The 24,688-nt window shown below is 41.2% G+C and overlaps 2 protein-coding genes across 3 annotated transcripts; one reads left to right on the forward strand and one right to left on the reverse strand.

The window, feature by feature from the left end:
• Positions 1 to 2,885: 2,885 nt before the first annotated feature.
• On the reverse strand, positions 2,886 to 7,545 carry rpl14 (ribosomal protein L14). Its single transcript, XM_038724108.1, has 6 exons — positions 7,486 to 7,545; positions 6,788 to 6,889; positions 6,587 to 6,681; positions 5,958 to 6,057; positions 3,808 to 3,861; positions 2,886 to 2,981 (listed from the first exon to the last, which is right to left on the reverse strand). The coding sequence occupies exons 1-6, from the start codon at positions 7,486 to 7,488 to the stop codon at positions 2,922 to 2,924; spliced, it is 414 nt and encodes a 137-aa protein (XP_038580036.1). The 5' UTR covers positions 7,489 to 7,545; the 3' UTR covers positions 2,886 to 2,921.
• Positions 7,546 to 7,947: 402 nt separating this feature from the next.
• LOC119906758 lies at positions 7,948 to 13,359 on the forward strand. Of its 2 annotated transcripts, none has more exons than XM_038724093.1 (6): positions 7,948 to 8,067; positions 8,679 to 8,723; positions 9,104 to 9,141; positions 9,237 to 9,598; positions 9,700 to 9,817; positions 10,022 to 10,199. In XM_038724093.1, the coding sequence occupies exons 2-6, from the start codon at positions 8,695 to 8,697 to the stop codon at positions 10,033 to 10,035; spliced, it is 561 nt and encodes a 186-aa protein (XP_038580021.1). In that variant the 5' UTR covers positions 7,948 to 8,067; positions 8,679 to 8,694; the 3' UTR covers positions 10,036 to 10,199. The 2 variants fall into 2 exon arrangements, with proteins under 2 accessions (XP_038580021.1, XP_038580020.1); XM_038724092.1 differs by lacking the exons at positions 7,948 to 8,067; positions 8,679 to 8,723; positions 9,104 to 9,141; positions 9,237 to 9,598; positions 10,022 to 10,199 and adding exons at positions 10,243 to 11,526; positions 11,664 to 11,686; positions 11,769 to 11,904; positions 12,026 to 12,202; positions 12,396 to 13,359.
• Positions 13,360 to 24,688: the final 11,329 nt, after the last annotated feature.

Genomic DNA, 24,688 nt, shown 5'->3' on the forward strand with positions numbered 1-24,688 from the left:
AATTCTAGTTGGATAGTTCACCTATCTCACCTATGAGAGAGATCTATTTCAATTTATTTTACTCTATCATTAGACTGTTACCAGAATTATTAGGCTCGAAAAATACATTTATAATATTATTTCATCTGAAGACGGAATGTCTTGTTTCTTTTCTCCATGGATATCTGCACCACTCACTGTTTTTCTCAAATTTTGCTTACACAGGTTTTCTCAGATCTCTTGCAAAAGACTGCATTCCACTGAAACTGTATTGTCTTCAAACTACATCACAATAGCAAAATACAGAATCACTTTGCGATTGGGCCTCATTCTACTTGTAAACTTATAGTGCACAGGGACAGACTACAACATTGAACTGTAGTGAACCTGCTCCAGTTTGATCTCCCTCACTGTTAGATCACGGAGGCCTGTCTCATCAGAGATAATGGCTCACCTTTATCCTGATTTCCTCCTCCTCTCACTCCACTTGCCTCTCTCCTTTGTTGGCCTCTATTGCTCCAAAACAGAAAAGCTCACCTTTGGCCCTTTTATTGCTAAAACTCTGACTGCATATTGAACAAATGTACAATCTGTGTTTGCACATGCACAGCCTGAAATTTAAGTATTCATGAAGACTGTGCCAAAGAGGAGAGAATTGTGTGTATTGTTTTGAAAAAGTGTGGTTTAGAACTGCAGTTTGAGTGTAAAGCAGGAAATGTCCTTGTATTTTAGCAGAACAGTAATATAAAGCAAGACTTCCTGGATCCTAATTTTTGTACTTTCATCTGCCCCTAAATAGCCCCTATCGGATCAGCACTTCCTTCTTCCATTGCAAAACTTAATTATTAATTTGATGATTTTGATCATTTGCAAGGTGTGGTTGCATGTGGCCATTTAATCATTTCATTTTCATCATCAAGTGTCATTTCATCACATTTGACTGGATACATTTATGTATATGCTCTGAGTCCAAAAAATATTTTAGCATTTTACAGCCAAGAAAAAAGAGGGAATATCAAAACGTTTAAAATTATCTTGTTTTTTCCTTGACTTATATTTGGCTAATACCAAGAGATAAATGAACAATTAAGGGACACAGTCGAACTAGAACTGGGAAAAATTAAAAGCAGCTAAGTGAAAGAAGGAACTCTGTAGAAAACTGTGAATAACAAACCACATACTGTTTTAATATCAGTCCATAGAGTAAATATAGGCAATGGCCTCAATATATAGGCATTTATTTCTTCAGGATCCTTGAAAACACCAAGATAAGCTCCACTTTTGACGGTTCCCCAATGGTTTATAAAATGGTCACGCTTTAGGAATTATGCTTTTATTTTGAACTTTTGACTGGCCTGTCTTCCCGTGTCCTTATTTCTGAATGACAGCTCTATCATCACTGCGCCTCGGCACCATTCATGTCTGACGTCAGAACTACGCTCAGAGAAAAGCGTGTTTATCACACAAAATGTGCTTCACCTTAATCATGTTTACCTGACCTCTGTTTGAAGGCGTTTAACGCAAATAAAAAGCCAGGGTGAAAGGCGGTATGTAGTATATGGCTCACGCTAGGAAAGAACAATGGGTCATTGTCATCTTTTACACTTCCTATATAAAAATCCAAGTGAGTTGGCCCTCAGGCCTCTTCACCACTCACCCATCCTCCGCCACATCTCTCAGGGTGCCTGGGAGGAATCTAACGCCTGGTGTGTGGTGGTGGGAGGGGAGGTGTGCTGGCATCGAACTGTGTCCCTGTTCTCTGCATTGAACCAGCTGGGCAATGTTCAAATGCTTTGTTATGTAATATTTACAAGCTCCTCTCTTGAGATTTGAAGTAGAACCTGTTTGAGTCCCACCATGCTGGTTCCCTTCAGCCAGGACTCAGCTGCAGTCGCTCCATAAAGAATTTCTCAGTTTCATTCAAAGCCATTGGTGGAAAGCAGCACTTTGTGGTCTGTTTAATGGACACCAAGTCAATTAGATGATTACTTATTTCCTTCCATCACCACAACCTGGCAGCAAACAGTTCACCCAAGTGTTTGACCGATAGAGGCTAACTTTGCATTCAGGGGACACAGATCAGCCTATACGCATTTGAAAAGGTATTACCATAATTTTCTGCATCTTAAAGTATAAAGACAAGACAAAGGGGCCAATAACCAGTACTAGCTGAGTGTGCCATCTAGTGGATGTTTGATGAGTGTTCTTGGGACAAAAACAATCCCATCTTGTTTTGTCTAGTCTTTTGCTTTATGCCATTTCCCCATGCCATTTAAAACCACTCACTCAGCTTAAAATGCTACCTGGGCTGCAGTGAATACCAATTTAGTGGATTCAACATTGTCCCTAAAACCTGATCAAATGACAGCAAAGACTAGATTAGGAAGAGCAAATTAGGTAATAAACACAATGTCAATATTAAGGTAAATGTTACGCACAGCCGGATCTTCCATACTGATCATCGGTGGATACTTTAAGGTATCCTGATTGTTTAACAGAGCGCTGTAATCGCAGCGTTACTCAGTTATCTGTATGACAAGCAAGCTACTCAATAAAAATGTTTGAACAGAGAACCACCAGAGATCAGGCTGAAATAATCAGCCCTCTGCATACAGCAGCGCACGTCACTTCTAATACCAAGTCCATAAAGCCACAAGTCAAGATCAATTCTATATAGGCTAAAAAAAACAAAACACTACTGAGTGTTAACTGACTATGGTGTGCCACAAAATACCACTTCCTGTCATGCAAAAGAAATCTTTAATGTAAACAGCATCATGTATTCAAGAGAATACTGAAATGTAGTCAACGTTTACCAGTCCATAAAGAACAGTGACACCAGAAGTAGAAAAATCTTAATGTGCCGTTACATGTTTTGCAGAGTGGACAAAGAAAAGAGGCAGATGAACAATTGAACAGCAGATTTATTTTATGAAAACTGTTCACTTCTTTGCTGCCTCCTTCTGCAGCTTCTTCACCTCGTGCTTGATGATCTTGTTCCTCTGCAGAAACACAAAGAATAAGTGCATTAATTAAAAAAGCACTCAATAACTGCTGTAGATCAGCACACTTTAAACTGAGACTAATGGACCCCTTTAAACTGAAGCGTCACTGGGTGATATTTCATGTTGCAGCTGGGGGAAAAAAAAAAATTAATAACTCACTTTCATTTGTCTGCCAAAGAGCAAGCAGTGGCAATCACACTAGCTGTTGTCAATGCCTGCTCACTGGCACAATTAAAAAATCAAACTGACCCATCATTCATTTTATTAGCTGCAGCAGTTTAGTCAGCCATCTGTGAAAAGGCTCAAACACAGCACCATTATAACAAGGCCTGCCTCACAGAGCGGGATAGACAATCGTCAGGGCATATTTGAGAGCTGGCCTCACTAAATCAACCATGATCACTCATCTCAGCGAAGTGGGCTGCGTGTAATTTAATTCATATTCATCTATAAGAATGTTCTTATTAAAGTTGAGGGCACAGTACTAAATTACATCACATGAACAAATTAAGAGCAATGTGTGTTTAAGCCCAAAACAATAAGTCCCAGGGGGAACAGGGACGTTGAAACAGCTTAAGTTTATTAAGCTTTAAAAAATTAAATCATCTAGAATATAAACTGATAAAATGATTAACATGCATCAGAGAGGAAGGAGTGAACAGTGTTAATTATTTCAACATGGTAAATAAGGTAAAGAAATGTATAATGGACATTTACATGCATGCTCAAATTGGTTTTTCGCCCTCATTAGTTTGTAGTAAACAGCCAGGATGAAGCTTATGTTGTCTGCATGAATAACCACTTGTTTCTCTGTTGCACTTACCATCCTCTTGGCCTTCATCACCTTGTAGCGGTCAAAGTCAGACATTTTGGCCCTCTGCAAACATAACCAAGAAGATACGGTCAAAGATACAACCTGAGTTTGATTACTTTTACAAATAATCACTGTAGCTCACCAGGAGTTTTAGGAAGACATGTATATTAATGGTGGTGTGAACAGTGGCTGTGCTCACTTTAGCCGGTGTGCATAATTTGTACACAACCTCTAGGTGGGGAAAACTGCTTTAATCTAGTGCAGGCAGCAACACTTAATTTATCGATGTGAATTTTAAAATTATATCGGGAAGGGAAAATACAGCGAGTACAAGTCAGGCAAAATTCTGTTATTCTGTATGTGACATTTAGGCCAACTTGTAAGTATTAAGACGGTGCACAACCCTGCCAATGTGAACAGTGTGTTCACCAATACAGAGATTCCTACAGGTGTTAAAGGGAGGTGTGCGGCCTCCATTAAATTAGTTACAGACTTGAAAAAGAAACTGATTTATAAAATACAATGTTAACCTTCAGGGGGGTAAGAGGCAGTATTTCACACCGCATGGTCATATGTTTAGTGAGTTTAGATCATCATCAAGATCCTAAATTTAATCACACAAAGACAAAATGCCACCAGGATCTGTCAGGCTCAGCTCAGTAGTTGACAGTGATTGATCAGCTTCAGGCCTCAAACATTTTCTTTATGGTACATAAAGTAGCATATGACACTGTCAGTTTGATCAAACAGACCATTCAGTCACAATCTGCTGGGAACGTGCGAAGATAATGTCACATGAGGATGCAAACTAGGGTTGGGCCATGTCTACAAAATTTCCATTGGACGATGTTTACAATGAAACATCATGGACAAAGTCATCGGGTGCACGTGTGTGCGCACGTGGGGGACAGCAGTCGTCTTATGTGCATGTGTTCTCGCACAGACTTCACTCGGTAAAAGAAAAAAGGTAGACTATCAAGTTACTTTACAAGTCAAGGTGGATATTTTACGCACGGACCAGGTAAAGCAACAGTGAACACAGATGTTGGTTTCAGTTGTTTGATAGGCTGCATCATTAATAAGCAGACGTGCGGCTCATCTGCTGCCGTGATAACTGATCGTGGGTGGAAATACAGGAAAAAGACGAGTTGTCAGTCTTTTAGGCGACTTTATAAAACATGCTGCTGATGGAGAAAATGGAGCAGACGGGCGGAGAGAGACAGAGAGAGGCGGGGAAAGCCGGGGTGTTTACCTGACGTCTAGGTGTGTGAGTGTGGGGAGAAGAGAATTCAGAGAAAGGTGCAAAGCAGAGACTACTTAAAAACAATGTTCGTGGTCGTTAAAAGCTGCTTTCACAGGGTGGTATAATGTGAAAATTTGAGATATTTGCTGGGGGGCGCGGGTTTTACAATCACGATGCCGCCTCAACGTCGTGATGTCTATTGGCTCATCTATCGGCCCAACCCTACTGCAAACACAGCTGCCATCAAAACACTACGGTGATATTTACCAGCTGGATACCTGTTTTATATAAAGTACTACACTTCCAAATGAATTATGTAATTATGTTCTGTTTGCTACTAAAAATGGAGGACACTGGCGAGCAAAGCAATCATGAGCTGAAAATCACGACAAAGCATCTGAGAAGCAGCGTGTATAAGTATTTGGGTTCCTCACCTGCCACCCAAGTGAGGCAGCAGAGGCACTACAGATGAGCAGCACAGCGCTCTGAATGGTTGGCAAGGAATATTGTACAAAACGAGCTGCACAGTGTACTCACACCTTAGAATTAACCATGGCAGTGTTTTTCAACAAAATATAGTTCAACTACAGTCGCATCATTAAAAAAAACAAATCAAATACAAATAAAACCCCATATGATCAAATACCAACAATTCATACTATTCTAAAACCGCATTTAAGAAATTTCCTATACCAGCTCTACTGTGTCTCTGGAAGCCAATAAATCCGACAGCATAACCATGACACTGCTGAAGTGGTGTGACTATGACTTGGGATGGGTCACGACTTTCCAATAGTTATTAGATCACAAAAAATGTCTTTGCGATATCTTGTCTAAATATTTGCTTAAAATACCCAGCCCCCACTATAACCTTCCAATATGTTCATGGTGACCACATACTAAATATAGCCGTTACCTTCTGTCTCGCCTCGATCTTCTTTGCCCAGCTGCTTTGTGCCCACTTGTCATTGACTCCGGCCTTCTCCCAGGCTCTCCTCACAAACTTCTGGCGGGCACTGTGAAGCATCACATTAAGCAACGTGTTTAGTGACGTGCTCATTGGTCAACTGCATTCAAGCTGGTCACTCTGGATGCACTTGTGTGTCAAAGATGATTTCCGGCTTCAGCTGAATAATTAAGGCGTAATCTGTTCTATATTTGTAGTACAGTGTGGACACAAATCTGTCCATGACTGAAGTGACAGAAAACTTGATATGCTGCAAGTGCCTTCAGTTCTTTAATTTTTACAAGTTGAGTCATCCTTAATACTGAAAGTTTACGTGCAAAAAAAGCTATAAAAGATTAGCATCTTGTCCATATATACACACACACACATATATTAGAGCCTGGTAGAAGTTAGTGAGTAGACAAAGTTCTGTGTTTAATGGTTGTGCTCCTTTAAAAACAACAATAAGACATTCTGAAATGTTATGCATACACCTGTGCGGTTATGAGGTGCTAAATGTTAAGAAATAAACATTTGTTGTAATACATACATAACAGATCTCAAATCTTGATCAGTGTTTTTGGTAGCAAGGATCTCACCTGTGAGGTACTTTGATGACATAATCTGTGAGCTGCATGCACTTAAAGGGCATGGCTTGCCTCTTCACCCCTGTGCAGGGCCCATCAACAAGAGCCTGTAAAGCACAGCGTGCAAAAAAAAAAAAAAAAAACATCCCACAATTAACAACAAGTTGAAAGGCAAACACTTATAAATCCACTGTCCATCAGAGCGCTCCTCACCCTATTTTGGTCGATGACATCGACGATGGCCACCAGCTTGCCAGCGTGGGGTCCGAAAGAGATGTATGCAACACGGCCGATCTCAACGAAGCGTTTGAACACCTGAGACAGACACCAGAGTATTGCACATCAGAATAGCTAAACGTGAAAACAAGGCTCGCTGCCTAGTATGTGTACAGAAGGGCATATTAGTGTCGAGTTGTTCAATATAACTGCAGACAACCCAACAGTTTAGAGGAACCACCAAGGTTATAGCACTGCACTAACGTTAAAGCAACATCTGATCATATCGTTTCGAGAAGCTAACGTTAGCTAGCTCGTGTTTCGAAGACGAGGTGTTGTCCACAAAACTGGACTATGTTGAACAGCAGGTATAAAATGTATTTAAATTAACAACGGCGTAAGCGCAGAGATATAACGTTAATTCAGGAGACTGGTGAGACAAGAGAAAATGTGTGAGATTAGCGCATCAGGTCTCGGCCCTCTCAGCCCGTGGGCCACGTTGTGGTGCAGGGACAGCCGACATCTTACAGACACAGCGTTAAAACGTAAAATAAACCTACATGTCTAGATCAAACACCTCATAAATATGCATATGAGTGTGTTAGCTATACATGTGGCTCTTGTTGCTCCAGAACAATAACATATATATAAAGAAATTCGACTTGGAAATGTTAAAACTCTCATGGCGAACTCACCATGATGGCAGTCCGGGAGCAAAAAGGACGTTACAGCTTCCGCTTAGGGCAGATACGGCTTCCGCTTCTTGGCCACACATGCGCAGTGCGTGTTGCGTTCATCTAATTTCATGAGCATCTTAATTAAACCTCTCGGTGTTAAAACGATCTAATAATGACGCTATCGACAAATTATGCTTTATTTGATGCGAAATATAAAGTATGCACTGCAGCGCAATATAAAAACGTCTGCGTCACACTCCCTTGTTGCCTTCACTGACACTGTGATTTATCGGAATTAACTGAAGTAGAATTAACTTCAAACATTCACTGTTTAACTTGGTAGTTATAAGACAAAGACAAGGAAGAAAACGACGATATATACAGACGTTACCATGCGTGTTGGTTTGGAAATGCAGAGATGTATCACTAAAGCATGACTAAAAGCATGTGTTACTGCGACATTTGAGGAGCACGTGAAGGCAGCACGGGAGCAGGGAGGAGCCTCAGTCTAAGTACGCACGAGTACGCCCAAACAAACCGAAAGCTGTTGTCATATTTTCATCCCGGACAGCAAATCTTACGGTCCACTGTTAGGCTGTGGTAAGTATTATTATTTGAGTTGGTTAATTTACCGAAACGTTGTGTTTAAAGATTTGTCTCACACTTTCAGATTTAAGTAACGTTAGGCTTTCTCTGTCGAAACAGTTCAGTAACATTAACGGTAATTATAAATTACGCTGTTTCTGTGTCTCTTGTGTTAGCTTAAGTCCATAGCTTCTATTCTGGTTTGATAGGAAATCTATAACGTCATGCTGACTCCTTGTTCCTAACTGACGCCACAGAAATTAACGTTATTTAACTTAACGTTACGCACTGAAACGAAAGCAATGTGGAGTGCCACTTTAGCTGAGTACTTTAAATATTTGGGGGGGTTTTTATTGACACAGCAGTGATGAAAGAATTGTAACCATAGGACACCCAGGTAATACAGTATTTTGGTGTATTTCTATTGAAATGTAGCCTACCTGGCAGATTTAGGCTAGTTAACTTACTCTCTATTGATACATTAACTTAGCTTGAGTTATATTCTATGTTTTTAAAAAGGCCCCTATGGTCTGTGGTAGTATTATAATATTATTCTATTGTAGTATAAGTACTTTCAGTAGGTTTTGTGTACCACTACTTTTAACAATACAAATTGTGTTTTCTAGGTGACAGAGAGACAGAATGGCGAAGATGGCTGAACCCAGCAGCAGGTTAGAGTGGTGCTGTGATATTGAGAGCATTTAGAAGAATTCTTGTGACATGAAATGTAATTACTTTAGCATTAAGTGCTGTACATTGAGGTTAAAACAGAGCTACTGGAAGGTGAATGGTAGCGTACGGGAGCACTAGAGTCAGTATAAGAATAAATAACAAACTGAAAGCTAAGCCAGAAAGATGAGTTTAGATTTAAAGGATTCAACTGCGTCAGACTGCCTGATGTCAGCAGGGTTATACTTAGCCAACTCACCATTTTGTAGCCTATATTTTGTTGGTCATCATCACTGCAACATATTCTTCCTACAGTGGGCCACTAAATAGTGCTGTGAATATCAGCTCTGTTTTTGTAAACTGAAACTTTTCTACCTTTCAGGTTATCCAGGGATAATCTCCTGAAAGACAGCTACCAGGGTAGACTACACACATGTTTTCCTCACACATCATAAAACCTTGCAATGATAAGTATTTACCTTATTCCATCAAACTCCTCTTGTCATGTGTTGCAGAGTCATCCGGCTATACATCAAGCGATGACACTCATTTCATCTTAAAAAAACCAGCTGGTGCCACATTTATAGAAGGAGGCCTGAATGACACCATTTACAGAGACAGACCCGACGAGGTGAATGGGTGGGGGAAATTCTACCTTCCTGACATAGTAAGCATGCAGGTTGTAGGTGTAGTGGAGGGGACCTCATGCCCGTGTGACCAGCTCGTTCTGATGACCTGTGAGGACAAAAAGTTGTATGCCTACGATGGAGAGGAGCTGCACCAGGTGGCTTCAAGCATGGATACTCTATTGCAGAAGGGGGAAATAGAGTATCCATCATCCATAAGCTATTACTACGGGGAGGCCTTCAAAGATATGGTGAGAAGTTACAGTTAAGTTGCTGGGAACAAGCAGGGCTTTGATTATTGATCACCTGTGGGCACTGACAATGTTTGTTTAATATTGTCTGCTGTGTGTAGACTGAGGAGGACTGGGACAAGGTGAGGGAAGGCCCTGTAGGGAAGAGTTTGGATAAAGCACATCATAAACTGGTGACAGAACTAAAGCCCGGCTTGCTGGAGAATCTCAAAATCATAGGTGGGTATCTTTATCTTTGCTGCAGGGTAAGGAATTATGGTAATTTATTTCAAAGAAAGGTTGTATGATATCCTACATCGTACATCTGATTTTACTTTAAGAAAGATAGTTTTGGCTTCATTTCTGTGCCGCACTCATTTATTGAGTGTTGAGCAATCTAATTGGTTTCTTCTTTCTCTTTTTCACTTCCTGTCCCCTCTTCAGGATCCAGCAGCTAATACTTGGTTTTGTTGTTGGTTCTTTAATGTGTCTAAAACAATGTATAAATACACACTTTTTTTTTAACCACTGGTAAAATGTTTGTCCTTTTATTAATAAAGTGATCTAATATACACATTTTAATATGATTAATCAAATAAAGACTCACTGGTTATCACTCTAAGCAAAGTTGTCTTTTTTTTTATGGACTTTATGGAATCTTACAGATGGTGACGGATTAAAGGAAACGCCTGAATAAATCGGATGACACATGATGAATGTAGATGGTTTCATGCATGGAAGAAATGGTCACTTAATGGCTTTATGAAGATTGCATGAATATCGCAGTCACTAGATCTCCATCCAACTGAACTCCTGTTGGAGAACACCATCAAAAATGTCAATTTATTCCCTTATTTGTATATTTCTCACTATTTACAGCAGGTTACTCAAACTGACAGGTGTGGCACCCAGTATGGGTGCTGTAGCCCATCTGTTTCAAGGTTTGTCGTGTTGTACGTTCAGAGATGGTATTCTGCATACCTTGGTTGTAACAAGTGGTTATTTGAGTTACTGTTGCCTTTCTGTCATCTTGTCATCTGCCCATTCTCCTCTGACCTCTGACATCAACAAGGCATTTTTGTCCACACAACTGTCGCTCACTGGATATTTTCTCTTTTCGGACCATTCTCTGTAAACCCTAGAGATGGTAGTGCGTGAAAATCCCAGTAGAGCAGCAGTTTCTAAAATATTATGGCACCAACAACCATGCTATGTTCAAAGTCACTTTGTTTTTGTGGGTAGAACATCGAAGTGTTAAAAAAAAATTCTGTTGTGTTCAGGGAGGCTTAACACGAAAAATTAGGAAGCTGGTTTTAGACTGAATTTAGTGACTAGCTTGAATAACCGAAAGGAGTTCACATGGAAAAGATACACCTAAACAAATTTGGAGGCACAAACTCAGGTAAATGCTGAAAGAAATGTGGAACATAATTTGTCTGTCACATCTACAGATTTAGTTCATAATCGTGCACCATTCAGTTCTCAAAATACAAAAAAACATAAGTGAGAAAACATGGGTTTCGGAAAAGCTTTAACATCAGTTACAGTTATGAACCTGTACAGTAAAGCAGAACTAAAATAGTTGTTACTGTGTGAGTATTTCTGCTTTCAGTTCAGTGGTTTTTTTGGTGCTGTTTACTGGCAGCACTTGCAGCATCACATCCTGTCACGTACACAAGAAAAACATCCTCATCTAGTCACATGACAATTGTCTTTTCACTGGCACTCCTTGATCATTAACACACACAGTATGTGCTTCTTTCTCTGTTGAGTAGTGAGCAAACCCTTACTGTGGTGTTCCAGTTGAACAAACTGACCTTCACAAAGGCAGCAGCTTCACTGTTTGGTTTTACATGACATCATCGAAGAAATCTAAGGAGTGGTAGTTTGAATCAGGGGAAGGGCTTCATTTCTTTTCTTTCGGTTTCACTTACTCCTTACTTACAATGGTGAGTAGCTGTTTTTACACGATTCCCTTTGCCAGTATATTATATCATGATTCATTCTACATTGCTAATTTCATTTCTGGTGTCAGTGAAATGTGTGATTGTTGTAACATGTTATGTATCATTTCTGATTGCATCAGGAGACTGAACGGCAGAAGCAGAGGTGAGTCAACTGGTATAATGAACCACATGTTGTTAATGTTCCTTTTTAATTCGCTAAAAAAAGAATTTGTTTATTATTTCAGAAAAGAAGAGTTTCTGAAACAGCAAGAATTTTTCAGAACAAATGCTGTCTTGATTATCAATGAAATGGTGAAAATGCGTAAAGAGGAAATAGAGGGGACAGAAGCTCCTTCTCCAGCATCTCCTTTAGTGGATGAGGTTTGAAGTTTTCTGGTTTTGGACATAATGCACGGCTGTGTCATAGTATTTTGTGTACACATATTGATTCTTGGCTACACACAGAGAAGATAATCTCTTTGAATGTGTTATATCTTTACAGTTTCTTCACAGCATCTTCTTTTTGGGAAAAATCAACAATCCAGAATTTTCCCCAGAATGTATTCTGGATGATGACGACATACTGTTGAAGGAGTTGAAGGACAAGTACCCTCAGCCTTTTGTTCTCTGTTCTTCTCAAGTTCCCAAGCGGAGTCCAATGTCATATGTGCTCAACATGGTAATATTATAGTTTGTCAAACGATGATACAATACTTCCCTATTAAATTGTACAGAATCATATTAACATCCTCAAATAATACTTTTATTTTACGTTTGTAATTAAAGTTCGTCATTGCATTTTCCCAACACAAAGCATGATACCACATTTGTGGGGATAAGAGCAGTTTGATAATATTTGTGATTGCTTGCAGATTGTCAATCTGATGGGACAAGAGAATGAAGACACAATAATAAAAAGGCTGCGTGAGTTGACCATTAAACTGAAGCCGGGTGAAACAAAGCATCTGGTCTCCTCCACCGTCTGTGTCTCCCAGAAAAATTCAGACAGGTACTATGGAGTCTCCATGTCCACTTCTGGGCCTATTCCTGGGCGAATCATGATTGCTGCGTCTTGTCTTAGCACCTGGGACAGTAATGTCGCTGGTGCAGTGATGACCTACTATCCAGAGAATAAAGAGAAGACAAAGAAGACATATTTTGATGGAACCATTAAACTTCCAGAGGAGGTCAGGTGTCAGGCGTTTAGCTTAAGTGATCGAAAAGAAATGCCTCCTTGCAGATCATGTGGGAATTTGTTTGGTTTGACAACAAGTGAAAATAGGGAGTGGCCCTATGGCCACTGTGCCGAAGCTGAAAGTTTGAGCAACTTGTTTAAAAAGAAGGACGAAGAGAGAGAGCAACCACAGCCAGAATCAGATGAGAACAGGAAAATGGCTACAGAGAGTGTCTTGAAAGAACTTATAAAACTTCTGAATATGCAGAAATTTAAATGGGATAGACATTTCTACACCCTACAAGTTTGATCTTTGGGGAGTTCTTACGGTCCATTATTATAAAGTGACAAAATCATTCTTAGTGGTTTTGATTCCCTATCAGTAAAAACGTCTCTGTAACCCTCTAGGCAGTGAAACCGAAACTTTTTTTGTGGACCTGAAATTCATGTAAGCAGAGCTGTCAATATATTGTGCTTTTATCATTATCATCAAATTGTTAATGCTCCAGCTACTCATTACTCATTGTAACATTTAAGATATGAATGCATTCATGGCAGAATCACAAAGCCAGATGTCTGTTAACTGTTTGAATGAAGCAGGCAGAAGATGCAAATGTTGATGTATTGATCATGTTATTCACAATAAATTATGGTGGTGTAAACTGTGTTTTGATTTAATCTCCTGCAACCTCATGTAGAGATTCTTTAGTTAATGTATGGAATAGCTTCCCCCTATAAAACCCTACATATATGGGGTGACAGCTCCAACTCTTAGACAAGTCAATAGTGGACTGTGGGGAAAGAGGCTGAGCAGCTATAGAGAGGGACATCAGAGAGCGCATCATTAAAATCACAGGAAAGTATCTTCAATATAAGAAAGCATGAAACATGAAACTTTTTTGGGACACCATCAAGGATCACAGTATAACAGTTACTACCTGTAAGGAACAAAGTGTAATCGAGTTTAAATTTTGGGACTAAATGTGAAGTATTTTAAGACAGCAACCTGAATACGTGCAAGATTTATTTTAAAGCAAGCTATACTCTGATCTACAGAGCTGTAGATCTGTGCTTATCTTTCATGTTTAACCCCTTAATGCCTGAATTTTTTTACAATAAAATTTTTTTTAACAATATTTGCGTTTTCATTTGCTTTCAATCTGATGTTAAATTAAATGAAGATTGTTAATTTGTCTTTAGAAAATAGAAAAGATATAAATTCAGGTATGTGTAAGTACAATGCAAATTAGCGACAACAGGCATAAACGAGAAACCAGGGCTTGCAAAAGGTTCCTAGGTACATATCGAATATGCACCAACAGGCATTGAGGGAATCCATGTGCTATCTTGGCTTGCAGTCTGCAAGGAAGAGGTATGATGCGAATTCGCGACAATCGACGTCAAGGGGTTAAGATCTTTGACACATTCATCAAAAACATGTTCACTATAAAATTGGAAACAATATATACAACACTTCACAGTCTCCTAATATTAAGTGTTGAACAGAATACAAACTGCATCTCCCCCATGTTCTAAAGTGGGAACATTGGAAGGTGTAGGCTACACAGAGTCAAAGTAATTATATCACATTGTAAAAATACTTACAAACAAACAGCAAGAAATAGAAAAAACTCTAAAGGGAAGAAAATTGATGAATACATTACTTGATAGGGCCACGGTTAAAACTAGATAACAGAGACAAATTTGACTTAATTGTTTATTTATGTAGGGAGTAGGGGGTGGGAGGCTATTACTAGAACTAGCCTATACATTTACTCCAGTTACAGGTTTTTGTGGATTCTTTTTTACTTTTCAATTTGGTGTAGGCCTACAATTTCATTAATTAATTTTTACAACATAGTTTAGAATGAAATGAATGTCCGGAACATAATTATGACATGTAGGCTATTGAATAAATTTACTCAATATAGTTTGGGGGTGGGGGGCCGTCGGACGACTTGTGGCGACGTAGCTGGCAACTTATCAATGAAGATGTAGCCCACATCATAAAACCTTGCTATGATAAGTATTTACCTTATTCCATCAAACTCCTCTTGTCATGTGTTGCAGAGTCATCCGGCTATACATCAAGCGATGACACTCATTTCATCTTAAAAAAACCAGCTGGTGCCACATTTATAGAAGGAGGCCTGAATGACACCATTTACAGAGACAGACCCGACGAGGTGAATGGGTGGGGGAAATTCTACCTTCCTGACATAGTAAGCATGCAGGTTGTAGGTGTAGTGGAGGGGACCTCATGCCCGTGTGACCAGCTCGTTCTGATGACCTGTGAGGACAAAAAGTTGTATGCCTACGATGGAGAGGAGCTGCACCAGGTGGCTTCAAGCATGGATACTCTATTGCAGAAGGGGGAAATAGAGTATCCATCATCCATAAGCTATTACTACAGGGAGGCCTTCAAAGAAATGGTGAGAAGTTACAATTAAGTTGCTGGGAACAAGCAGGGCTTTGATTATTGATCACCTGTGGGCACTGACAATGTTTGTTTAATATTGTCTGCTGTGTGTAGACTGAGGAGGACTGGGACAAGGTGAGGGAAGACCCTGTAGGGAAGAGTTTGGACGATACGCATCATAAACTGGTGACAGCAGAAAAGTTCCGATTCCTGGATAAACTCAAAATCAAATGTGAGTTTTTTTTCTTTGCTGCATTGTTAGGATTAAGGTCATAATTTTCAAAGAAAGGTTGTATTGATATCCTACATCAATGCATCTAAATTTACTGTTAGAAAGATCCGTTTGCCTGGTTATGCACAAACGCTTAGCTTCTGTGTCATTTATTCTGTATTGAGACATCTAATTGGTTTCTCTCTCTCACTCTCTCTCTCTCTCTCTCTCTCTCGCTCTCTCTAGGATTCAGCAGCTGATGATTTTGGTTTTTGTTCTGTTTGTGTTGTTAGTTCTCTTATATAAAATGTGTATCTCAAAAATTGTATTAATTAAAAATTGCACACTTTTAACCACAGGTAAAATGTATGGGGTCATTTTATTAATAAAGTGATCTAATATCTGTTTTAATATGATGGATAAAATAAAGACTCAGTGGTTATCACTCTTAGCACAAAGTTTTCAGTGTTTTTATGGAAATCATACAGACGCTGACAGATTGAAGGAAACACCTAAAAAAAATCAGTAGACAAACATGATGGATGCAGATGTGTTCATACTTGGAAAAAAGGGTCAGTGAATGGTTTTATAAAATTATGTGAATAATATGCTGTGGCTTTCACAGTCAACAAATCTCAATCCAACTGAATTCCTTTCCATCAACAGGTCAAAACGATATGTAGTCCATATATTCCAGATTTTGCTCAATATAATCAGATAATTGTGAAAATTATAGCCCCAGTTTCATACGTCTGGTTTTGTTTACTAGTTATTATAATCATACTGTCCTTTTTTTTTTTTTTTTTTTAGATATGGTTGATGATTTGACGCAGAAGTATAAAGGTATAAATCTAAGAAAATCACCTAGAGAGCTGAAATTTTTTCAGCCATATATACAACCCTACATATCTGCGGTGACAGCTCCAACTCAATTCAGTTGTAGACGAGGCTGAGCAGCTATAGAGAAAATATCATCAAAATTTTTTCAGCACATCCACTGAAATGTGACCAACGTTTACCTCACTGCAACTTATGATCAATTCAGAAGTCAGTCACTCTGTATTTTTCAGAATATGCTAGTTCAATTAACATCTGTATCTCCACAAGTCTTTCTTCAAACGCTACCAAACTCGACAGAGTCGTTCTCCACATGGCCAATATCAAGTGTTTCAAAGGGTTTTCAGATCGGTCAAACGGTGAGTCTGCAGTGATATTCAGTATCTTGCTATAACGTGTACAGTAGGGTGCCACTCAAGAATAAAGTTTCTAAGTTTCATCTTCCCACCCCCCAAATGTGTTAATAATGTGACAAAAACTAAGTTGACAACATTTTAACGTTTTCTAATAATTTTTACTGGTAGCTCAACACTGACAAAGTTTTATGATATTCAACATTTTCCGATTTTATCATGTAATATTAACTTTACTATCACAAGTTTGAATAATGTAAAACTACTCAAAAAGAAGACACATAGCTGCTAACAGTTACTTCATAAGTTAATAATAAACACTTAAGTATTCATAAGTGTCCAGAGAATGACTTTATTGCAGCTTAAAAAACAGCTACATGTGTTTTGTTGTAGGCTAGCGCTCCAGCTCACAGAGTAGCTGCAGATTTCTATGAAGTGGACGAAACACATGCACATGTAAAGCAGATAGACTTTCAGATAGACCTTAATTATGGAAGTGTTTAAGTGGCATAAGTGGGCGGCTTTGACTCAGGGTAGAACGGTCGTCCCCTTAAAGGAAGGTTGGGAACCCGAAATAGCTCCTGGTGGCTGTGCCATCAGTGTGTGAATGAGTTAATTTCTGTTTCTGATGAGCAGGTGGATCTCTGCTCATAGGTGGGTGAATATGATGTAGTGAAAAGCACTTTGTGTGGTCGAAAAGACTAGAAAGGTGCTATACAAATACAGCTCATTTACGTGTATATATATGTGACAGTTCATTCGGAATTGGGGGCGAAACCGGAAAATGTTAAGACTGTCGATAACCGAGCCCGGTGGAAAGCTCTGAGAGCCTAAATGTGTACCTCCGCACTGCGCTCCAACAAATAGAAGCGACAGCTGCAGAAGAAGCTATTGTCAAGTGACCTCTCTTGAAGTGTCCTTCTATACTGTACCAGAAAATAACTGGTGGGTGGTGCTAAAAATGAGAATAATTAAGATTAACATGACACACAGATGTGACATGGTGGTGCAGTGGTTAGCACCTCACAGCAAGAGGTTCTGTGGCTCGAGGCCCAGGCCTTTCTTTGTGGAGTTTGCGTGTTCTCCCCGTGTCTGTGTGGGTTCTCTTCATGTTCTCCTGCTTCCTCCCACTGTCCAAAGACATATATAGGTTAATTGGTGACTCTTTGCCCTTAGGTGTGAACGTGTGTATGACTTGTTTGTCTCTATGAGTTAGCCCTGTGATGAACGGGCAACCTGTCCGGGGTTCACCGACGACAGCTGGGACTGGCTCCAGCTCCTTCGCGGCCCTGCACAGAGTTAACAATACTACTGACTACGGCTGCAATAGTGCTAACCAAAAAATATTATTCTGATTACATAGTATTTAAACCAAATAATAACACAAATCAGAATATGAATAAATTATATAAAAAATTATAACAATACTTACTCGATACTTAGGATTAATTTACTTTGGTAGAGAACCATTGAGCTACCAGTAAATATTAATATATCTGAATGAATCTTCTCACAGTTGCTATGCATCATAAAAGGAACAGAATGAGGGGGTGGGACCTGGAAAATGTGGGAAAAAAAAATTGGCCATTACATTGAGTGGCAACATTTTCTTTTTTGCTCAGTTTTGGATCAAATGCCACCAAACTAATTCACAACACACCCAAAAACCAGCAGAATGATGTGTGATTTTTGTCAGAATTTTCTCACCTACATCTTGACAGTTGTAAGCATTTTAAGTTTAAACTGACAAAACTACCTGGGGCTCTGGCACATGTGACATGACTACCTAAACTTGTGATGTGTATAGCAACAGCCTCTCACCTGTAGCTCAGGCAGTAAGTAACCTACTCTGGAGATCTGCAGGTCCAGCGTTCAAACCCTAGTTGACCGAGTCAGACAATGAGGGTGTTCAGATCATAGCGGTTCTCTATTTTATTTGGATCCTGTGACACTTTCTTCTTATTTTTCTCTGCTTAAAAGTGTGCAGCTTAAACTTTAAATCTTGGAAAAAAAATGTCGCAGGTGGGTTGAACATTTCACCCAGTAGACAGGTCTATACAATGACACTCTCTGATCTCAAGGTGATGCTGTAAAAATCAAGTCTGTGTTTCCACAATTATATATAAGTACATTATATTATTATATATATGTCCAAATTCTTTCATCACGTTAATCTCTTAAGTTGTCTGCGTCTGTTCTTCTCTGAAAATGTCAAATGTTAAGTTATTTGGTTTTGGTTTTGACCTGGAATTTATGTGAATAGGGTCAATATATCATGCTTTTATAATCACAAATGTTTAATGCTCCAGCTACTCACTCCACTCCACGCCATTGGCCACTCCATGTCAGCGCAGGTGGCCACGGAGCGGCACCTGTGGCTCAACCTTTCGGGCACCCAGGAGAGGGAGAAGACCTTCCTGCTCGATGCACCGGTCGCGACCTCTGGCCTGTTCGGCGAGGCGGTGGACACCGTCGTCAGAAGGTTACAGCATGCCAGGAAGCAAGCCGGTCTGGACGGCAACGGCTGCAGGAAGACGGTCCCAGCTGTCGTCCAGCTCCTACCGCGAGAGCCAGAGGCAGTGTGTTGCTTCTCGGGGTCCCCCTTAGCACACCCGGGAGGCGGCGAGGCGGCGCTCTTTCTCACAGTCCCCCGAGAAAACGGATCTGAGGACCGTTCTTCAGGTCCTGAGGCTTCTAGCGGGCTTCAAGCCCTCCCCCTTTGCTCGCTGCTGGAGAAGTGGGCCGTGGAGCTCGTTCCCCCGCCAGCCAGGGAGTCCGGGTTTCACAGCCGGTACTTCGTAGTTCCCAAGAAGGACGGAGGGTTGCGTCCGATTTTGGATCTGCGGCGCCTGAACCAGTCTCTGAGGAGATTCAGGTTCAAGATGTTCACCATCCCCGCCATCGTGTGTCACATCCATTCCAGGGTTGGTTTGTCACAAGAGATCTACGAGACGCATATTTCCATATCTCCATCCGTCCCTCTCACAGGAAGTTCCCGAGGTTCGCCTTTGGGGGCGCGGCGTACCAGTATTGGGTTCTTCCATTCGGCCTAGCACTCTCCCCTCGCACGTTCACGAAGTGTATGGATGCAGCTCTGGCCCCGCTGAGGCTCCAGGGCATCCGTGTGCTGAACTACATCGACGACTGGCTCATTCTGGCCCGGTCTTGGGATTTGGCTGTTCGGCATTGAGATGTTGTCCTTGGCCACCTTCAGCATTTGGGGCTGCGGCTCAACGCGAAGAAGAGCATGCTGACACCCGCCCAACGGACTACGTTCCTAGGGGTGGTATGGGACTCAACCTTGATGCGGGCCCAACTATCTCCTGCACGCGTCGAGTCCATTTTGTCCGCGGTAACCGGAGTGAAGCTAGGCCGCACCATCACAGTGAAACACTTTCAGAGGGTGTTGGGCCTCATGGCAGCTGCATCCAGCGTAATACCTTCTGGCCTGCCACATATGAGAGCCCTGCAGTGGTGGTTGAAGACCAATAATAATAATAATAATCCTTATTTGTAGAGCACTTTTCAAAAACAAGTTATAAAGTGCTTTAACAAGTGTAAAGAATAATACAAAAAAACAAGATAAGAGCATGAAAACATTGAAAAGACTAAAATACCGATTACTATGAAATTTGTAAATACAATAAAATAAAAGGGATAAAATAAAGTCAAATAAGATCAGATCCTATAAAAGTATGTTTTAAGAAGGGACTTAAAAGAGTTCACTAACTCAGCCGACCTGATTTCCTCGGGCAGGCTGTTCCAGAGCCTTGGGGCCCTGACAGCAAACGCTCTGTCCCCTTTAGTTTTCAGTCGAGACTCTGGAACAGACAACAGACCTACAAGGCGAGAGGCCATGAAGAGCTTTAAAAGTGATCAATAGAATTTTAAAGTCAATTCTAAAACATACTGGGAGCCAGTGTAATGAAGCTAAAATAGGAGTAATGTGGTCATATTTCCTTGTTCTGGTTAAAAGCCTGGCAGCTGAGTTCTGGACAGTCTGGAGTCGATCAATAGATTTTTGGGTTAAACAGGTGAAAAAGCTGTTGCAATAATCCAGGCGTGATGAGATGAAGACGTGTAAAATGGTCTCGGTGTCCTTAAAAGTTAACATAGATCGAATTTTAGCTATATTTCTAAGTTGATAAAAACATGATTGAACAAGCTTTGTGGTGTACTGCTCGAAATTTAAATTACTATCAAACCAAACACCAAGGTTCTTTGCCACAGGCTTAATGTGATTTACTAGGGAACCAGCAGATGGCAGTATTTGATTTGCCATCTGCTGGGACCCGATGACCAGGATTTCTGTTTTGTCTGAGTTCAGCTGGAGGAAATTATTTGACATCCATTTTTTAACTTCACAAAGGCAGTTGTTAAGTGAACTCAGCATTCCAGGGTCTGTGGATCTGACGGGCAAATTTGTGTGTCATCAGCATAAATATGAAAAGAAATGCCATGTTTATGGATGTCCAAGGGGAAGCAGATACAAGGAAAACAAAATGGGTCCTAAGACCGACCCCTGAGGCACACCATATTTAACTGGACAGAACGAGGAGACATAGTTATTTACAGACACACAAAACTTCCTATTTGACAGGTAGGATGAAAACCATTCTAGGGCCGTACCAGAGATCCCCACCCAGTGCCTCAGTCTGTCTAACATGATGTTGTGATCAATGGTGTCAAAAGCAGAGCTAAGGTCCAGGAGTACCAGGACTGAGCACATGCCTTCATCACCTGACTTCATCAGGTGAATTTAAGCAGGGCAGTCTCAGTGCTGTGGTACTTCCTAAAACCAGACTGAAACTTTTCAAATAATTTGTTATTTTCCAGTGAGCAGCTGTTTGGACAGAATTCTTTCTAGAATCTTTGCAATAAAAGGCAGTTTTGAAATTGGTCTAAAATTATGTGGGAGGGAGGGATCTAAACCAGGTTTCTTTAAAAGTGGGTTCACACAAGCCGTTTTAAAATAATCAGGGACACAACCAGTAGATAGGGAGCTGTTGAAAACAGAGATCAAATGGGGCCCAACAGAATATATTACTTTCAGTAAAAATTTTGTAGGTATTACATCAAGTGGGCTGGAGGACACATCTCATTTGTGATACTGTTTTTAAAAGCTCAGACAAGTCGATGGGATAAAACTGGTTAAAACTCTCTTGTTGCTGGTGAGGAACCTCTGAGTAAGAGGCCGCGGGGGTAATAGAGGCTCTGATTGACACCACCTTATTGGTAAAATAAGATAAAAACAATTCACAGTCATCATTACTTCCAGCTGAGGCACAAGGAGGGGTTGTGTTTACCAGCTGATCCACAGTCTTAAACAGAAACCTGGGATTGTGATTATGTGTAGTAATGAGTTCAGAAAAATAGTCTGTTCTCGCATCCTTAACCATTTTATTGTAGTTAATTAATAAATCCTTCAGACTGAGGTAATGGACTTGGAGCAGTCTCCAAGTCCATTTTTTCCATCTGCGCTCTGCTTTCCTGCATTCCCTTTTTAGGCTGCGAATGCTGTCATTTATCCAGGGTTGCTTACTAGCTGTAAACGTAGGCCTAACCTTTAGAGGAGCAGTAATATTTAGTGACGACAAGCAGATATGATTGAAGTGATCGACCAGATTGTTGGTGTTGGAATCAGACAGGTGTTGGCTTTGGCTCTGAAAGAATGCGCAAAACTTTGAAACACACAGGGCTTGGTGAGGCGGCATGAGTAACAGGCGAATCGCAGCTAAAAACAATACATCTGTGATCAGATATGGTCATGTCCACTAATTCCACAGAGGAGACGCTGATACCAAGTCCAGTGTATGACCACGGTTATGTGTTTGCCCTTTGACATGTTGTTTGAAGTTAAAAGAAGTGGCCATATTTAAAAAGTTAGTTGCATTAAAATTGTTGGGGTCATCAACATGAATATTAAAATCGCCACAAAGAACAATTCTGTCATAATTTAAAACCAGAGTAGATAAAAATTCAGGAAGTTCTGATAAAAATCCTCCAGGCGGTTTTGGGGGGCGATAAATTATGACAAATACGATAGGTTGCAGCCCTCCAACTTTAAGAGTGAGAACTTCAAAGGAGTTAAATTCATCACAGCGTACTTGATGACATACACGCTCACTAGCCCACCACCACGACCACTGACCCTCGGTTGACTAAAACAATCATATTGAGGCGGACACAGTTCAGCTAGCTGGCTATAGTCATTCATTTGCAACCAGGATTCAGTTAAAAACATAAAATCTAGATTTGAAGACAAGATAAAATCATTTAAGATGAAAGTCTTACTTGAAAGTGATCTCACATTGAAGAGAGCCATTTTAAATGAGTTTGTTCTGGGTGCTGAAGTGGGTACAGTTGTCCTGAATCCTTAAGAGATTACTAATATTTCTGTGTGGGATGTGCACGTTTCGGTTTACTGGTCTATGCGTGATGATGACAGGAATAGAAGTCTTTGGAACAGCGCTGGGAGCAGAGATCTGTTCAGTGAGCGGTGGTGTGTCCAGGTGTGCTGCAAGGGGTTCTCCCCCGAGGGGGGAACCCGTTCCGTCTGATACGGGTTACGAGCAGGTGCCTTCGTTCCCTGTCTGGTGACCTGCTGTCGAGACAGGGGCTGAGCCCGGGGAATGGAGACTCCACCCCGAGGTGGTGGAGTTATTGTGCGAAAGGTTCTGCCCAATAGACGTGGACCTGTTTGCGTCTCGAGAGACTACACACTGTCCACTGTGGTTCTCCCTCTAGCCCCAACAACTCGCTGGATGCCGTGGTGCAGATGTGGCCGAGGCCGCGTCTGTATGCGTTTCCCCCAGTCCCTCTGCTCCCAGGGGTTCTGGAGCGGGTCCAGGACGGTGTCCTGACTGACCCGGCCAAAACAGTAGCCCTGTTTTGGCCGGCCCGAGTGTGGTTCTTGGACATAATCTCGCTCCTGGAGGGCCCGCCGTGGCAGGTCCTTCTGAGGAGGGACCTGCTGTCTCAGGCGGAGGGCCGAGTCTTTAACCTTTGATCCGCCCTGTGGAGGCTGTGGGTCTGGCCCCTGAGGGGGCGCAGTTCCTTGAGGTGGGCCTGACGGCGGGAGCGTTCGAGACTGCTCAGCTCCAGAGCTCCATCCACGAGGAGGACGTATGGCCTGAAGTGGAACGTGTGAACAATGTTTATTTTTTCGGAAATTTCTGATGAGCTTGCCGTTATTCCCTCCCTCTGTTACTTATAACCTGCCTACGTAACACGTAGCATCTGCTGCGCGCGGCCGAACGTGAGAAAGGACAACAAACACCGCAACCGCTGAACGAAAACACCCGCTGGAAGCAACCTCCATGTAGCCCAGCACATAATGTAATAATAATAATGTATAGTGAATGGAAGTAGCTATATGGTTTCTTATCATCATGGTTGAGTTTCACATGGGCTGTACCGATCACCGCCAATCAAGGCACAACAACTGTCCGACCTGCAGCCTCTCCGCTCCTCTGTGTCTGCAGAGCGATCTGTGTGTGCACGCGTGCGGATCGAAGTCAGCCAGCTGATCAGCGGACATTGAAAACAACTACGCTGGTGGTGCAGTGAAGCTTTAAAGGGAACTCTTTAAAGGGCGTCTTTTTTAAAGGGAACTCTTTAAAGGGCTCTGAGGCCGCCTATGGTCCCCGAGTCTAAAGGGTTTACATGATTGGCAGAGAGTCTACAGTGCGGCTGAGCTCTGCAGTCTCAACCAATCGGACTTCGTCTAGCGCCAGAGCTCGTGGTGATTGACGGATGGCAGTCTACTACGGCTTTCGGAGCTAGCTAACTAACCTGCCCCTGCCGCCGGCGTCCTGTGGCTGATTACCGTGGATTAAGAGAAATACCTCCATTTCATAGCCTACTTCAATGTCGTTGATAATGTTTTAAACAGTTGGTGTTGGGCGCCGTAATGCAAGTTATGCCCAAGGTCCCGACATGTTTTTGTTTGTCTGTTTGTTTGTGTTTCACTTCATTGTAATCAAGACCGTGGATAAGTATTTATGGTAAATCAGCCCCATTGAACACATATTCATACCGATCTGCGCAACATATAAGAGCCCCCCTCTTCTTCAAACTCCCTGCCAGACTTGAGGGAAACTCTTCAGCATCTTCCAAAGCTTGTCTCTCTTCTAAAACCATTTCTAGGGCCCTCTCTGAGCAGATACTCT

This window comes from Micropterus salmoides, unplaced genomic scaffold (assembly GCF_014851395.1).
Source record: "Micropterus salmoides isolate LMB-PRFRI ecotype aquatic unplaced genomic scaffold, ASM1485139v1 Ms_hic_scaffold_17, whole genome shotgun sequence".
NCBI classification, from domain to species: Eukaryota; Metazoa; Chordata; class Actinopteri; order Centrarchiformes; family Centrarchidae; genus Micropterus; species Micropterus salmoides.